The 16,134-nt window shown below is 35.9% G+C and overlaps 1 protein-coding gene across 1 annotated transcript in view; it reads left to right on the forward strand.

The window, feature by feature from the left end:
• Positions 1 to 16,134, forward strand: part of Gad1 (glutamate decarboxylase) — a 243,241-nt gene that overhangs the window by 82,960 nt on the left and 144,147 nt on the right. The window contains exon 2 of the mRNA XM_081735456.1: positions 14,983 to 15,219. Coding sequence (XP_081591582.1) covers positions 14,983 to 15,219 — 237 coding nt within the window. The remainder of the gene's footprint in view (positions 1 to 14,982; positions 15,220 to 16,134) is intronic.

Consider the following 16,134-nt stretch of genomic DNA (forward strand, 5'->3'; position numbering starts at 1 on the left):
GTACTTTTGTAGTACGACTTTCCATTCCCGTGTGTTGAAATTCCTCTCCCCCTTCACTGCTTGTAACCCTCAGATGTATTTTAGAGTAGAAGAATTGCCTGGCCAGCAAGAATACGCGACAAAACGTACTAGCGACAAAACGTACCACCGACAAAACGTACCACTTACCCTGAGGGATGCTTGTGAAAGGTTTTCTAAAAACACTTTAAATAATGACAAGCGACAAAACGTACCACTTGCCTGAAGGGCTACTTGTGAAGAGTCTTCTAATCAGTCATCAAATAATGACAGGCGACAAAACGTACCACTTGATAGGACGGTATATAAGTATATACCCACCGGCTAAAATAAGGTTAAAAGTTGAACAGATTGCTGGTGAGAAAAGTAGCGATGCAAGACCAAGACTAAGACTAAGGCTAAGACTAACGTAAGACCATGCCTGCAAGATTCTCGCAACACCAAGACAATACCTGTAAGATTCTCGCCAGACCAAGACCAGCAAGAATCTTGCAAATGCAATATTTGAATATTTGCTGATTTCCATCACACTTTATCCAGGCTTTGGACCAGAGACGGATAGGCATTATTAGAGGGACGCGGGCGCTTTCTCCCACAAGGGCCACCAGCATCTCAATGTCGCAAATCAATTGCAGTTTTCTTTCTACAGTAAGTCAATAGTATTAACAATTGACAATTAAAACCTGATATTCTTTCATCAATATATTATTCTCAATTGTTCAAAATATTATATGAAGTTCAAGGAGAACGTATACTATATTACAAAATTAGCAGATGTTTTAGTGTACTAGTTTTTGATGCTACTGTATCTATCACTTTTGTATTCGAAATATTTTTTAATAAATCTTTTTCAATAGACATCAACATAAATGTTTTCAAATGTTCCTGAGACATAGTACTCGTTATCCTATTTTTAATGTATTTCAGTTTATTTAAGTTTTGAAAAATTTCTTTTACATGTTACCTGAGTTACGGGCAAAGTCATTAAAAATTTGTATGCTGGAAACCTGGATAAGTATTACTGCACACATTACAATTCTGCAAAATTAAAAAGCAGCACATTGGACAATTTTGCAACACGTTTTGCATTCGCTTTCCTTGTAAACAAATGTATTTTCTCCTAATTCTGAATCACTTACACCATCAGGACAGTCATTTTTTCTCGGTTGTGCTCGTCATCAAGACTGACTTTCAAGGATATCCACGTCCTTCAAAAGTCCAAGAGAATACATTTATAGTATCCTTGGAAACTTCTTTACTGAAGTTTTTCAGAAAATATGTAAGTTTATCGAAAGGCACGTCTGGAAATTCTGTTACTTGGTTGAAGTGGCTAGGGTCCAAATAATCCATAAAGTACATTGCTTCTTGAATCTTGAAGAAATACTCGAAACTACCATGTCCAATATTGTATGAATGCTTCGATGCAATTCCTGGTCATTGGATAGAAGCAGTTTCATCTTCATATTTACAAGAAAATCTTTGTCCATCTCTGAAGGCGAATTGTCGACAGGTCAATAGAAAAAAAAAAAAAAAAAAGAAATCACGTTCTAAGTCTTTAAATTTGTAATTGGTCCATTCTGCAAAGCTTAATGCTGCATTCTTAACGGATTCAAAATCATCTCTCTACTCTTTCACTTGGAACAGAGTAGTCTGCACCATCCGATAGGACTACACTAGCAGCACCCTCTATTTGGAGATAGGTTGACAGAGAGGTCGTCACTTGAAATATCTTAAGGAACATTTGTGCTGTCCGAGTTGTTTTGAACTTGAGAAAATCTTTTATATATCCTTTCGCTTTACACCTAGCTTTTGGTTTGATATTTTCTGTAGAAGCAATTTTCTTAATTATTATGGTCAACTCTATATACAAAGCACTTTCTGGGTTCGAAAAATGACCAAACATTTTCTGAAAAACAGTGTGTTTTCTACCATATTGTTTCCGCAATAACTGTAAAACGCCTTTGTTAACATTTGATCTTCCAAATGTCCATTCGCTGATAAGACTCACGCATAAATATTCAGCACAGTCATTCAGCAGAACAATGACACAGAATCAATGCAATTTTTTGTCAGATCACATATGACATGATTGAGTATATGAGCGTAACACCACACGTGTAACTGAGTTTCTTAGTGGTTAAGCGGTTAGCGTATGCTCCTTTGTCGTGGGAGACCTGGGTTTGATTCCTGGCAAGAATTCATGTGCTTCGGATTTCCCGTAAATCAGTATGTCCCGTATAGCCTCGCTGCTAAAAGGCCGTTAAACTCAAAATCAATTGAATCACAGTGTAACTAATCATAGGTGAATTGAAAAAATCCGAATATTGTCCTTCCATGTTACTTGAGCCATCGGTTGAATTTCCAATACACTTCTTAATATCAAGGTTCAAGTTCTACAGAATTTCCTGCAGTAAACCGCAAGAACACTGGCCTGTGGTAGATATGCATTTTACAATGACAACAATACTTTGTTTAACAACCATTTTAAGAACATACCGTAAAACAACAGAGCACTGGCCTGAAACTACTATATCTTGAGTAGTGACTAATAGAACAGAAAATATTGAAGGTTGAGAGACTTCTTTCGAAATATCTTCTCTGATAAGTGTGTTGATAGCATTCAAAACAAAATTCACCGTGTGTAGTAAAAGTTATGCGACAACTATCCTGCTTACTTCCTCGTATATGACTCTTCTCGGTGACCTTATCTAAATTACTTTTAAGCGGAAGATCAAATTTGCTTAAGAAAGGAATAATACCCAAAAAGTTTCCATGATCTATAGCTGTGTCTTTCAGTTTATAGGCTGCTACATTTCCTCTGTAAATGAGCCCTCTTTTACCAATGAGTTTCTACACTTTGACAACTCGATACATTACCTGTCTGTTCTTGTCAACCTAATACTGCCGTTATTTTACCTGTCCATGAGGAAGTAGTTTCTTAACATTATGCTCTCTTTTGTTAGATATGTAAGCACCCACATTGGTCTAATGTATTTTGGAAGACTCGTGTTCTCTTACTCGCTGATAAACGTGTTTAATGTTACGTTTGTCACGTACAGAACCTTTAAGAGAAGTTTGTTCGATCTGGAGAATAATCTGTGAACACGCTGAAAAAAAAAAAAAAGCTTGAAGTGGTACGTTTTGTCGCGGATTAAATATCCGAAATGTTTTAATTAGTCCAAAACAGGTTGTAATTTATATAAGTGGTACGTTTTGTCGTGGAATAAATATCAGAAATGCTTTAATTAATCCATGACAGGTTGTTATTTATGACAGGTCGTCAAAAGTGGTACGTTTTGTCGCGAAAATTCAAGTGGTACGTTTTGTCGGGATACCGGCCAGCAAAGCATATTTTTGGATAAGTATCTTTATGTGACAAAATAAATATTAAATGATATAATTGTGTTAAAAAGAAAAGTATGTTTACTTCTTTTAAAAGATCAAAAATACCTGCTCAGAAATGTTTAACCAATGTTTTTACAACAATTAAATCGCATATTCATGTATGTAATGAGGCACATACCTACTTCTTAATGCTAAGTTAAAGTGATCATTTTCGTATCGACAAAAAAAGTATGAAATGAAAGCAATTTTGTCAAGACTATTAATTAAAAGGTATGAACGTATCTACTAAAATACTTAGTGATAATCAATCTTTATGGGATGAAGCATAGCTCTACTTATTTCTTCGACATTATCTACCAAATTTTCGGCGTAACCATCGTCACTTTCAAAAGATCCATTGTTATATATAAATACATCTTGAGAATAACTGATACCAGAAATCCATCTTCCTCTCCGCTTGATTATTTACATAGCAAGAATTCGAACTTGATAGCTCGTGTTTGCACGATATTTTGGGCTTTGTATCCAAAGTGTTAAAGTTTGTGCACCTAATCATGGTAGAGCTTTTCGATTCACATTTCAAAATTGTTTTTAATCTTGAAATGAATGAGACACAAGAAGGTCGAAAAATTGCAGAATAAATGGAAATTCTGCAATTCAGCAATTTTTCACTTCTGACCTTTTACTTCAGATTTTAAATGTTTAAAAAACTTTTTCTCACTTGTGATGTTATACTTTGACCAGGCCAAAACATTCCGACTAATACTCAACTCAAGAAAACAATAGAAAGCAATATTCTTGTACATAAAAATTTACTAAATATTTGTGAATTTTCCACTTTTCCGTATTGCAATAAATCCCCAAGATGTTGAAATCAGTTTATTTTTCTGAAACTTAAATTCTGATGTCCCCAGGTGGTAACCAACACATTTTAACGCTAATTTGTCTGAGGAAAAAAAATTTAATATGTTTTTCAACGTTTTGCTTCACTTGCGTCACCTCTCTCTCTCTCTCTCTTTGTATATCAAATATTTAAAAAACGAAGAAACTTGTATTTAATTATTTAAAATGAAAAATCTAAATACGAAAGGTCATCAAGAGACAAGCAAACGTCGTCATGATAAAAAAAAAATGGACAAAAATAAAAATTAATCTCAACATCACGATCAAGGAGCAAATATTGGCCTTAGGATAAGGGAAACGATGCATAAAGGAAGTAAATGATGATGGAAAAATTGGTGGAATGAGAAAGTGGGAGGAAACGGGAGTTTCCCGAGAAAACCGCAGACACGATGTTATTCACCATAAACTTACCTGGCAAGAAATCGAACCAGGGACCCTTACACCAGAGGTAAGTGCTGTACCGCTGAGCCAGCATGTCTCCCATTTGCTAATTTAAATTGATTTTTCTCTTTCTTCTCAAATTCTAATGGCGCATTTTTTCCTTGTGGGCATCCTTGCATACAGAAAGCTGTAGTTATTTGTCAGATACCAAATCCTTGCTTAGTTTGCTTTATTCATTCCACATTTAGGACATTAGAACTAAAATGAGATGTTTTCTCCATTGATTCTCTTTGTTATGTATTCGTCACAATTAATTTTCATTTAAAAAAAATCTAAAGCTTAAAGTTGGTACTTATAATTTGGATCTTCCTTTAAAACATACTCTCATAGTTCTTCCTAGGTGTATACCGTTTGCTTAAATAAAAAGAATACACGAAAATTATTGAAATCAAGACACTAGCATTTTTAAAGTCTGTTCACTTGTATAGAGTATTATAAAATCAGTTGAGGATAGCTAAAGGACAGTAAGTCGTAGTTAGTAGCGTTCTAAATCAACTAGATGTACGCAATTGAGCAGAGGAAGACAGTGGAAACAGTTTGCTTTCTAAAAATTAGGACTATCACACTTTTATCTTTCTTTCCGTGTACTCTTCAGAAGGAAAGGTTACTACTTTTAGAAGAGTAAAGAGCAGAAAGTGACCAAAAATTTAAGTGAATTTTCTTTAACCAGCACATCTGCCCTAACGCTTAGATCGTGAAATTTCCTCATACGCACAATATGTTCTTTGACTTTATGAATTTCAAATGAACTGTCTGTTATCGACAACGTAGTAGCTGAGCACTGTTGACAGTGTTTTAGAAATGCAAATAAGAAAGAAGGGTGTCCGCTGCAGACGGGTGAATGATGTAGTTTCTCCCTTTTCCTATGTAAACATAGCAATTCTTATCTCTCAGTTACAGAAGTTTCTCTTAGGAATAACTTTACTAAACTCCATATTCATGCACAACATCATTGTGTCTACATTACTAACACATTCAATATCTCGTTTCACACATGTACAATGTTTGGAATATTGCTAAGGCATTCGTAGACTTGAGTAATCAGAAACCATACGACTACTTGTATGTACATTATACATTCAAGTAAGAGAAACTTTGTCATTTTCGCACGAACTTAGCCGTACTATTTGTAGTCTACATTCTAGAATACATCAGTTTGGAGCACACTATAATGCCAGATTTTTAACTCAGTTTTTTTTTAGTAAGGTACTAATATTACACCATTAAAAGAGCTTAAGTTCCTGCAGTTTTCCCCAACTGTTCATATCTTTCAACTCTTTACATAACGTTTATTATGAGTCCAGAGCCGTAGCTAGAGATTTCGATGCCCGTGACGAAGAAACATAAAAGTGTGATATTTTTATCTATCTATATACACAGTGGTGCCCCCCCCCCCAATTGTCTATCCGTAGGTGTTCTTCCATGAAAAAATCTTTTCGATTAATTTTTACACCCCTTCAAACGTATTTATTTAGATTTTAACCCTCCCAAATATTTCAATGATGCAGTTTGCGTCATAGCCCCCCCCCTTTGTGGGCACCCCTGATATACATACATTTTGTATGTATGTAGATAGATAATAATATCACACAACTAGATACGAAAACAAAAAAATCTGATGATACAAGTAGCTGATAGAGAAATGATCCCAATAAATTCCTTCAAGTTGGAAGCATTTTATATATCAATGAAATAAAAAAAATACTGGTAGTGATCAGTCTGAAAAAGACGAAATTCGTTGCGTTCGGTTCTGATTCCTTAAGACCCTATTCTACAGCTGTTTTAAGTTCAAAAATGTTATTATTCCCCTTGTTTACCTTCATTTATTTTAATATTCTAAAGCAAACAGCAACTTTGCGTGTATTTCTTCACTCTTCTCATTTGCATACCTTCATTTTCACCGTCGTAATTAATCCGATTGGGTACAAAAGCGGAATTAACTAACCAAACTTATCACCATCAAAACGTTGAACACGTATTTCAGACTTTCACCGTTTCTAATTTTAAAAACTCCCCTGCGTACCGCCATCAGTCGCACCATGTCATACGACAGTCTTCATCAATAATTTTTTGGCAGAAAAAGCATTCCTGTAGTTGTTCAACCCTATATTGACCGGATTATAGTCCATGTGACTTCCTTTTGTTCCTCTTGCTCAAAAAATCATTTGAAAGAGCTCCTTTTAGGTACTTTGGATAATATCTGTAAGACTTTAACCGATGAATTGAAAGGTATCCCAGAAGGAGCCTTCCAGCACCGCTACGAAATCTGTAAAAAAGGCCTCTTCCGCTGTACAGTTGTTCAAGGCGACTAATTTGAAGGAGACCTATAAATTATTTTTCGTTTTTCAATTGTGCCCTGTGTTCTTCTTTCCCCTACTATTCTCAATGTATCCTCTTTGGTTTTCTTTCCCACCAGCTAGAGGCACGGTGGCTCAGTGGTAGAGCGCTCACTTCTAGTGTGTGGGTCCCTGGTTCGATTCTCGGCCAAGTAAGTTTGTGGTGGACAACATCGTGTCCGCGGGTTTTCTCGAGGTACTCCCGTTTCCTCGCACATTCTGATTCCATCAATTCTTCCACCATAATTCACTTGCCTTAATCATCAGTCTCCCTTAGCCTAACGGATATAATCATGTTACGTTAAACTGAAATATTTTTTCTTCTACCAAGCTAATTTTCTTCACACCTATATTTCAGGCGTCGTTGGTCGTGTTTTCCTAATGTCTATGTCACTACTCTGGATAGTACAGCCCCACGGAAGAATTTCATGAGTTCTTTCGCTCTTCTTTATTTAGCGACAGCCTTTTCTTTTTCCAAAAGTCCTTCACATTTTATATATCCACTAGTAATACTACCCTATGCACACAAACTAGTTATTTTTTTCTAATTTATCTTCAACACTTTTGTTGCCGCAGTTATTTTTCAATTATCATCTCACCATTTGAAATAATTACAACTACTGCAAAATAACTCAGTAAATTCGTTACAGTTCCTTTGTGGTTTTTTCACATGCACTTGAGCCAGTTATATGAAAGGAACTTCATGTTTCAATGTGCAAAGGAGATTGAAATATTCAGCCAAATAATTCTTTCTCTAAAATATTTCTCAGAATTATAACAATTTTGTTACTTCTTTATTTTTAATTGCAGCGTTTCTATCCAACTTGGTCTCTATTGAATTTGATCTTTTCTGATAGGACTGCAACCCAAATAGCAGAAGGGATGTGCAGTGTACCATAACTCCCAGGACACAGTGCACAATTCCCCTATAACACAATTTTCTTAGGGCCAGTAATTGAGCTTAATTAATCGTAAATTAGGTTTATTATAGCTAGAATCGAAGAAATACTGCACGAGATGACTGACAAAATAGTTGACACTGGGAAACTAAATGAAATGGAAATCAACATCGACAAATCGAAAAGTCATGACAATATTCGATGGAAACGCGACCTTACGGGTCAGAGTAGAAGAAAGAGCACTTGAAGAAGTCTATAATGGCAAGTATCTTGCAACTATTTTAAGGAAAGACGCCTGCTGCACCAAAGAAATCAAGTCAATAATTGCCGTAAACAAAAAAGCATTCAACAAGAAAGGATCGCTCTTAATTAACATTCTTAATATTGGACTAAGGAAGACTTACTTTCTGGTCATATAATCAAACGCCATGATTTACGTAATTATACCATGTTTGCACCAACACCACACGAACCTAGTCTAGTTTAAAAGATCTTATTAAATAGATCTTGGACGATTTGATCTGTAATATAAAATATCATTGGTTGGTTCCTTCCCCATATGAGCTTTTGGTAGGCAATATATAAGCGGCTCGGGCGAAAATAATGGTACATCACATTTTCAAATTTTCGAGTAAACTGGAAAAGAAGGTTGATTATTCCCATGGAAGTCAATGCAATGCCATATAACAAACAAATTTCCCCTGCCATCTGCAGGTATATTTCCAAAATAAAACTTCCTACATACTCTTCTGTGGTTCGTTCATAATCCATTCCACCTATTATAATAACTCAATTTCATCGGTCGTTGTGTTTACCCGAACCATTTATATTATGCATGTTTTCTTTCTTATTCTTCCACTTTCACATTTCTTCAGTTGCTTGTCTGTCATTCAAGGGAGCACGGTGGCTTAGTGGTAAAGCACTTACCTCTGGTGCATAGGATCTCTGGTTCGATCCCCAGCCAAATAAGTTTGTAGTGGACAACATCGTGTTCGTAGAGTTACAATCGTTTCCTCCCACTTTCTCATTTCACTAATTTTCCCATCATCATTCATTTGCCTTAATCATAGTCTTTTTTAGCCTAAATGTTATACTCGTGGGATGTTAAACTGAAATATTTCATTTTTGTCTGTAATTTACTCTGTTTATTTATGTTTCGCAATCATTCATCTGCGTTTATCTTACAAGGCCCAACCGTAAAACTCAAGATTTCATTTCGTTTTTAAAACTTGTCTATGGCTACATTTCAAGAAAAACATTTAGAAAGAACATAAATTCTTGTTTCATTAGAGAACTGAAGTCTTTTATTAATACAACTGCCTATTATTCATTTAATGATGTCATGAAAAACGAAACTTTAGTATAACATTTTAACTAAAGTCACTCTATCATGTTGTCGTTCAGTATTGAATATTCCGAATAGCCAAAGCATCACATTAAACATTACATCAAGAGCAGGAGGGGGAAAAAGTGGAGACAATAACTGTCCACACATTCAAACTGCCACTTGTTCCTCTGGGTCTGAAGCCTCCATTCTCTTCTCCAACCCTCGCGACATTTCAACGTCATCTATCTCCCAACAATATGTTAATGGCCAAAGCAACGATCGATAACATGTTTTAATTACATTGCTATCTGCTATTACCCCGTAGACCGAAACAATGTCGCCTAAAAACTCTTATCTGCAATGCGCACTAACTGGTCAGAACATAACAGGGCAGGAGGAAGGTATTATTGTCAGGAGGGTTCATCCGCTAATCAAATACCTAGACACGCACATGATAACAAATATGCAAATTGTTTAAAATATAAAAAATATAAACATTCTGTATGTCCTATGATTCACCAATATTATATGTTAGAAGTAAAACTACTTTTCGTAATACAATTCAATACATTTTTAAACAATTATAATTTATCAAATGCAGACATTATATATGTAGAGATAAATGTCCTGTAAATAAGAGAACAAATATTTCAAGTATCTTTTCGAAACAAATGAATGGAAATTAGTATTTTCAACACCACAACTATGTTCATTTAACTCTGTCAAATTTACAGGATATGTATTTTTTACATTATATAAATTGTGAATATGAAAGATATGTTTTTCATTGCGCTTAAAATTTGTTCACGTTTGAAGCTTTTATGTGTAGTTGATACTTTTTTTTTTACAACTCATACATTTAAGGAGAATACGACAAAACTACAACGTTAGGCAAAAACTTAAACATACATATCTAATGGTTCTTTCAAACAATTTAGTATCTGATTCATGCTTGTCCTTTAATTTATAATTCAATATACCTAGTTATGCTATTTTGGAGCAGCTTAATAAACGTTTCTAAAGATATCACTGAATGGAAACACGCAAATCATTTTTTTGCTAAATTCTACCTAAGTAAAATTTTAGAATGAATGAAAAAAAATGAAAAAAATTAAAAACAAGATACTCCATTTATTAAAAACATCAGGCATTGTTTTTGCAGCTATTATACAGAAAGCCAGGACGCATTTATGGAAAGAAAATCCGGAATTGCTTTGGTTGTGTTTCCACCTCAATTGTGCCCTATGTGACATCCTTGACTAATGACAATAGCTCGGCAGTAAAGTTTCCATTCGGGGAGGATTTTGTTGAAAGTAGTCTGATCAAGTTTGTCTATTTTCTTCTAGCAAACTTTCCACAAAATCAGGCAGTCTGGATGGACGATGACTGAAACACTTTCATATGTTTGATATGTTTCCCTTAAACACCCAACTCACGAAAAGTCGTTCGATGAAGAACCCAACTTTCTACAACAATGTCAGAATGTGGTATAGTCCACATGTTGAATTCATATGTCATACGGCCATATATGCAAGAATTGTTCGAGCCCTTTTGTAGAAAACGTTGTATTGATGAATACATATTTGACACTTCATCACCGCAGAGAGAAGGAATATCTCATCGGACGAAGGCTCAAGGACGCGTTATTGAAAGGATACTGACTTCATCTTGACATTCGGGGTAACCCTGTACAGAAAAAGAAATGCTTTATGACTGAAACCTGCCACTACCACGAATCCGCAGAATAGAACTCCCGTGGTCATACGTGAACTCACTTTTCCCAATAACTTCGTCCTTGGGATAGTAGCAAGTAATACAAATCTGCAAATCTGCCTACAAAATGACAAATAATTCCAGATCTCACCCATACTTACAACATATCACAATTTGGCTCCAGATAAACACCACTCATATAGCCGTTTGCACTACATCTCGTATTTCTGGGTGTGTGCCGTGAAAGAAAAAAGGGAAATATTTAAGTTTTACGTCCCATAAAGTTCGCTTGGCGCGAGCTGGGGTCGAACCAATAATCCCATGCATCAGAGATGAACGCTGTACCACTGGGCCACTGCTGCCCTGTGCCGTGGAAGAGTGAAGAAAAGGGTTTTATGTTACACTTCCAACTTTAAATACTGATAAGTGATCCGCTGCAGTTCTTTCGTCATCTTACACTCCTGGCGATGAATCTTGGTGGAGGTGGATTCACCTTGCTGCCTAGCAGACGCATTTGTCTGGCAATATTCCCTGTACGATATGGTTTTGGCTTGGAGTATCCTTGCCTCTTTAAAACAACCTGTTTCCTCTTTATATTCTTGTTGTGTTTGATTATATAGGTGATACCCTTCTAGGTATTGTGAAGCCTTTCAAAGAACATTGTTCTTAATTACATTACAATTATGTTCAATGTCGGAATGATGTGTAATGTACGTACCCCGTTAGAACAATGTTGTTTTTGAAGCCATTTTACACGCAACGAATTTAATTTTGCGAGTAGGTGCACTCTAATGTACAGGCTTATTGCGTCTACTGTGCTTCTCTTTCAAACATCTCGATTACAGCGCCCTCAAGGATCGTTCAAAATAGTTTCTTCATACGTGGACCAACCATCGGTGGTAATCTCACTTTCTCGAATACGGCTTACCTAGTGCTATTGGTCATTTACTGAAAGACAAAAGAATACATTTTCTACTTTAAATTTCACATAACCTGCTTGGAGCAAGCTCAGACAATTATTTTACCATCATAAACGATTTTAGTTACAGCCTCAATCACAAAAAGTAAAACATGGAAATATCATTAATCAGTGTAATAAATTCATCCTCGTATGCACTTGAGTTAGGTAAGTATCTCTTTGTTCGATTTTAAAAGGGACCTTAATGTTTCGATACTGATTAATTGTCACGAATTTCATTTAAAACTCACTATTTATTGTTTGTATACTTTGAAAATAAGAATCTAACTCTGCAAACTAACCCCATATAACTTTAAAATACAACCGATACCAAACAGTAAATTCTACTAAAATATTTTGGGATTGACAATACACTATATATCAATAAATCTGACTTAATAATTATCAGTAGCGGATCTACGGGGAGGTAATGGAGACGATCGTCTCCCCGCTTTTTTATTTATTTCTTTATTTACTTATTTACAGAATTATTTCATTAGGGAACAGAAACACACTCTTTGTTCCAATTGATGCAGTCTGTGAGATAAACCTGGTAGAACCTAATCAAGATTTATGTTATGTATGCAGGCAACTCACTTGAAATGTGGATATTTCTTGCCCCAGTTGTTTAGGCTGGTCACGATAATCTCCAAAGGCGCGAGCTTAGACTTCATTCTTTGCGCGAATAACTGAGACAACTCAGACTCTTCGAGTTAAAAATTTATATTTTATCCTTGTGTCACAGAAATGGGATAGAGATGGTATGTAGGATCCGAAACACAAGATGTTCAATTTCATCTTGATTAAAAGAAAATAAAAGGAGAAAGGACAGTAAAATCTTCAGAGTTCTTTACAGAAAACCTCATCCAACCTAGAACTTATGGGATGATTGTTTGTTGATCAATAGTGTGCTATATAGGAAGAGGCGTACATTTCAACACATAAAAACTAAACATAAAGCACAATAATAATGCACATTATTTGTTGAAAATTTCTATACACATTATTACATTTTATTTTGATTTGGGATAAAACTGGTATTTCATATATCTATCCTACATTCACCGTCTCGGAGGCAATCCGCCTCTCCCAAACGACACTTTTGAATCCACTAGTAATAATTATGGAATGGTGTGTTAACTTTAAAGATATAATTTTATTGCTCAGACAGTTTTTATTATTTGGTACGTTCCTATCACAATAGTTAGTAACTTCGTTTTAGTATCGCTAAAAATTTCTGTAAAAGCAGCGGTGGGGTAGTAAGTAAGCGTCTACGTATTAACTTTGAAGCTCAGGTTCGCTCTCCAGCCAGGGCTCGTTCCAATGCGAGTCACCTCTGTAAATCGGGTATCTGAGATATTGGGGGAACCTTGATGCTGATTACATCCCCTGCTGTGTGTGCTGAAGGCCAGAAAGAGTGAAGTAACCCTGTCGAAAGTTAGGTCTTCATTGACACAGTGTCTAGATTGACACAGTGTCTTTTACGTTTATCTAGGGATCTCAGACGTCCCAGTTTATCCGGGATAGTTCCGGATGTACATAATTTACTCAAATAATTGGAATAATGTGCTCAGTTTGTAGCATTACGGAGCGACTGACTCTCCTTAAAATGTGCAAATAACATGAATTCACGAGAAACGATAGTGGTTGGAGATTCCCGTAGAAAACAGAAGTGTACGGTAGTATATGATGACACTTAAAAGCGAAATGGCATATTTTTCTAAATACGTTTACGTCAAATTGTGAGAAATTATTTGGTGAAGACTAGGGTGGCCAGATGGCGTAATTTTAGCCGGAAAATCCGGCTTTTAGAAATCCTATCGTGTGTCCGGCTTAGTAGTCGAGCCGGACACCCATTTGTCCTGCTTACCAGTTGTCTCATTAAAATGTTTAACTTTCCATTATTTTGATAACTCGGTGGTTTCAGTCTCATACACTTCAGAATTTGCAAATTATCATCAATACATTTTTGTAAGTTGTAAAGTAAGAAAAGTTTAGACTTCCAACATTTGGAAGGAAAGCAACTAGGTTGACAACCCTGGCCAGACCATATCAATTATAAATATCCATCTGCTTCATAAACAGTCTTCTTCAATAGTTTTAAAAAGAGGTGTGATCGCGTAATATGCACCTTGGACTGCGTAAGAGTTGAGAGAGTTGACAGAGAAAGATTAGCAGAAAGTGGGACGAGTTCTTCGTTTGTGTGGTTAAGGCAGTGATAACTAGGTTTACATTGTCTTTTTACTTGGATTGTTCGTGTTTTATTACGAATATACCGAAGCGAAAATCAGTGTTTTCTAGTGCGTGGGCGAAAGAATTTTAGTGCATGAAAATAAAAGCTCAAAGGTTTGAATTACGCATTTTGTACATATTAGAGAAGTCATATAGATGTGTCGAACCGCGAGAAAGGTGACATTAGCAAACACATGGAAACAAATAACTATAAAGCCAATTCCAGAGATGTGGCTTCAAGTTCAAATTTACAATCTTTTTTCTCTAGTAGTTCGTCCTCAATATGTCCGGCTTTCTAAGTTAATGTCCGGTTTTTTAATCGTTGCTTTCTGGCAGTGCCGTCCCGTGGAATGTCAGCACCCGGGGTGAGAGTATACGACGATCCCCCCTCCCCGGTAATATGAGTGAGGGTGACAGACCAGCCGCGAAGCGCCACTATGGTTGATGTGAACCCTAAGAAAATTTTCAGAAGTAAACCCTGCTTTTCCTTGATTTTGAGCACTTTTTTTTTATTACTTTTTCCTTCCATTTTATATATATATATCTTTTTTCCTCTCGAATGTTGCGCCCCTTACTTCGGCGCCCGAGGCCGTTGCCAAGCTCGCCCTCCTCCTTCCAAGGCACGGTACTGACCACTTTAGTGAAGTCAGCGTTCATACAACAATGAAACTCCATCATTTTTCGGTAATCTGCTTTCAACGTAATTATACCTAGAAAAGTTTCAATACTTACTTGAAAATTACAATCTCATTAACATATGAATAAATCTTTGCAGTTAATGATAAAACACTTTTTTGTTAATTGTTGCAGATCTGCTCCCAATGAACCCAAAAGGATATCCAGCCACTCGAGAGTTCCTTCTACAAGTGGTGGAGACGCTGCTGCAGTTTATAAAAGAAACCAATGACCGAAGCGAGAAAGTCCTGGAATTCCACCATCCAGAGGAGATGAAGAAGATTCTGGACCTAGACAGGCTGGACAATCCAGTGACTTTAGAACAGCTGATCACCGACTGTGGAATAGCCCTTAAGTACCAAGTTAAAACAGGTAAGTGAATGGTTATCTTATGAATAAATTATTTATTCATTCAATCAAGAGTAGTAGGTCAGGATTTACCATTCGACACTGTATGCATTTGTGAACCTGACACCTATTTTTCTGTCCGTTTGTTCATGTATTTGCCTGTTTGTCCGTTTGATAGTAATTTACGTTAAATGTGTTGTGAACAGTAATCCCCGACTTACGGAACTTAAATTTTAGATAAGTCGAACTTGTAAATTGTTAAGCGTAACTTCGTGACAAACAACAATATTAACTATTATTATTATTATTATTATTATTATTATTATTAGTAGTAGTAGTAGTAGTAGTAGTAGTAGTAGTAGTAGTAGTAGTAGTAGTAGTATTTATACCAGTATTATTCTATACTGGTCAAGTGCTATGTATGGAGTATTGGAATTTACGGTTCAGAGATTTGGACATTACGGAAGTTAGAGAAGAAACATTTAAAGAGCTTCGAAATGTGGTGTTGGAGGAAGATAGAGAAGAGAAAATGGACAGAGGGAGTAACAAACGAAGATGTTTTAAAACGGATAGGAAAGAAGAGGACGCGTTTAACCAGCATTCTTCGTACGAAGGCCAATTGGATTGGACATATCTTGCGAAGAAATTATCTTCTTCACACCTACATAGAAAGAAAGATAGAAAAAAAGCGAGAAGTAGGAAGAATAACACACTGATTGATAATTTGAAAAATAGAAAAAAAATATTGAGACAAAGGTGGAACAAACATTTCCAGGCCCAATTAAATTAACCTTAAAAAATCATTAGTCCCAAGACCTGGCAATATATTATTATTATATTCCATAATAATAATAACAAAGAAATGCCTAGGAAACTCAGGACAGCGGTGGGTGCGATATATCGTGTTACATCCTATCCCTAGGATGAGCAACTTTCCCT

Source organism: Thermobia domestica, chromosome 13 (assembly GCF_964235325.1).
Source record: "Thermobia domestica chromosome 13, izTheDome1.hap1.1, whole genome shotgun sequence".
In the NCBI taxonomy this organism is placed as follows: domain Eukaryota; kingdom Metazoa; phylum Arthropoda; class Insecta; order Zygentoma; family Lepismatidae; genus Thermobia; species Thermobia domestica.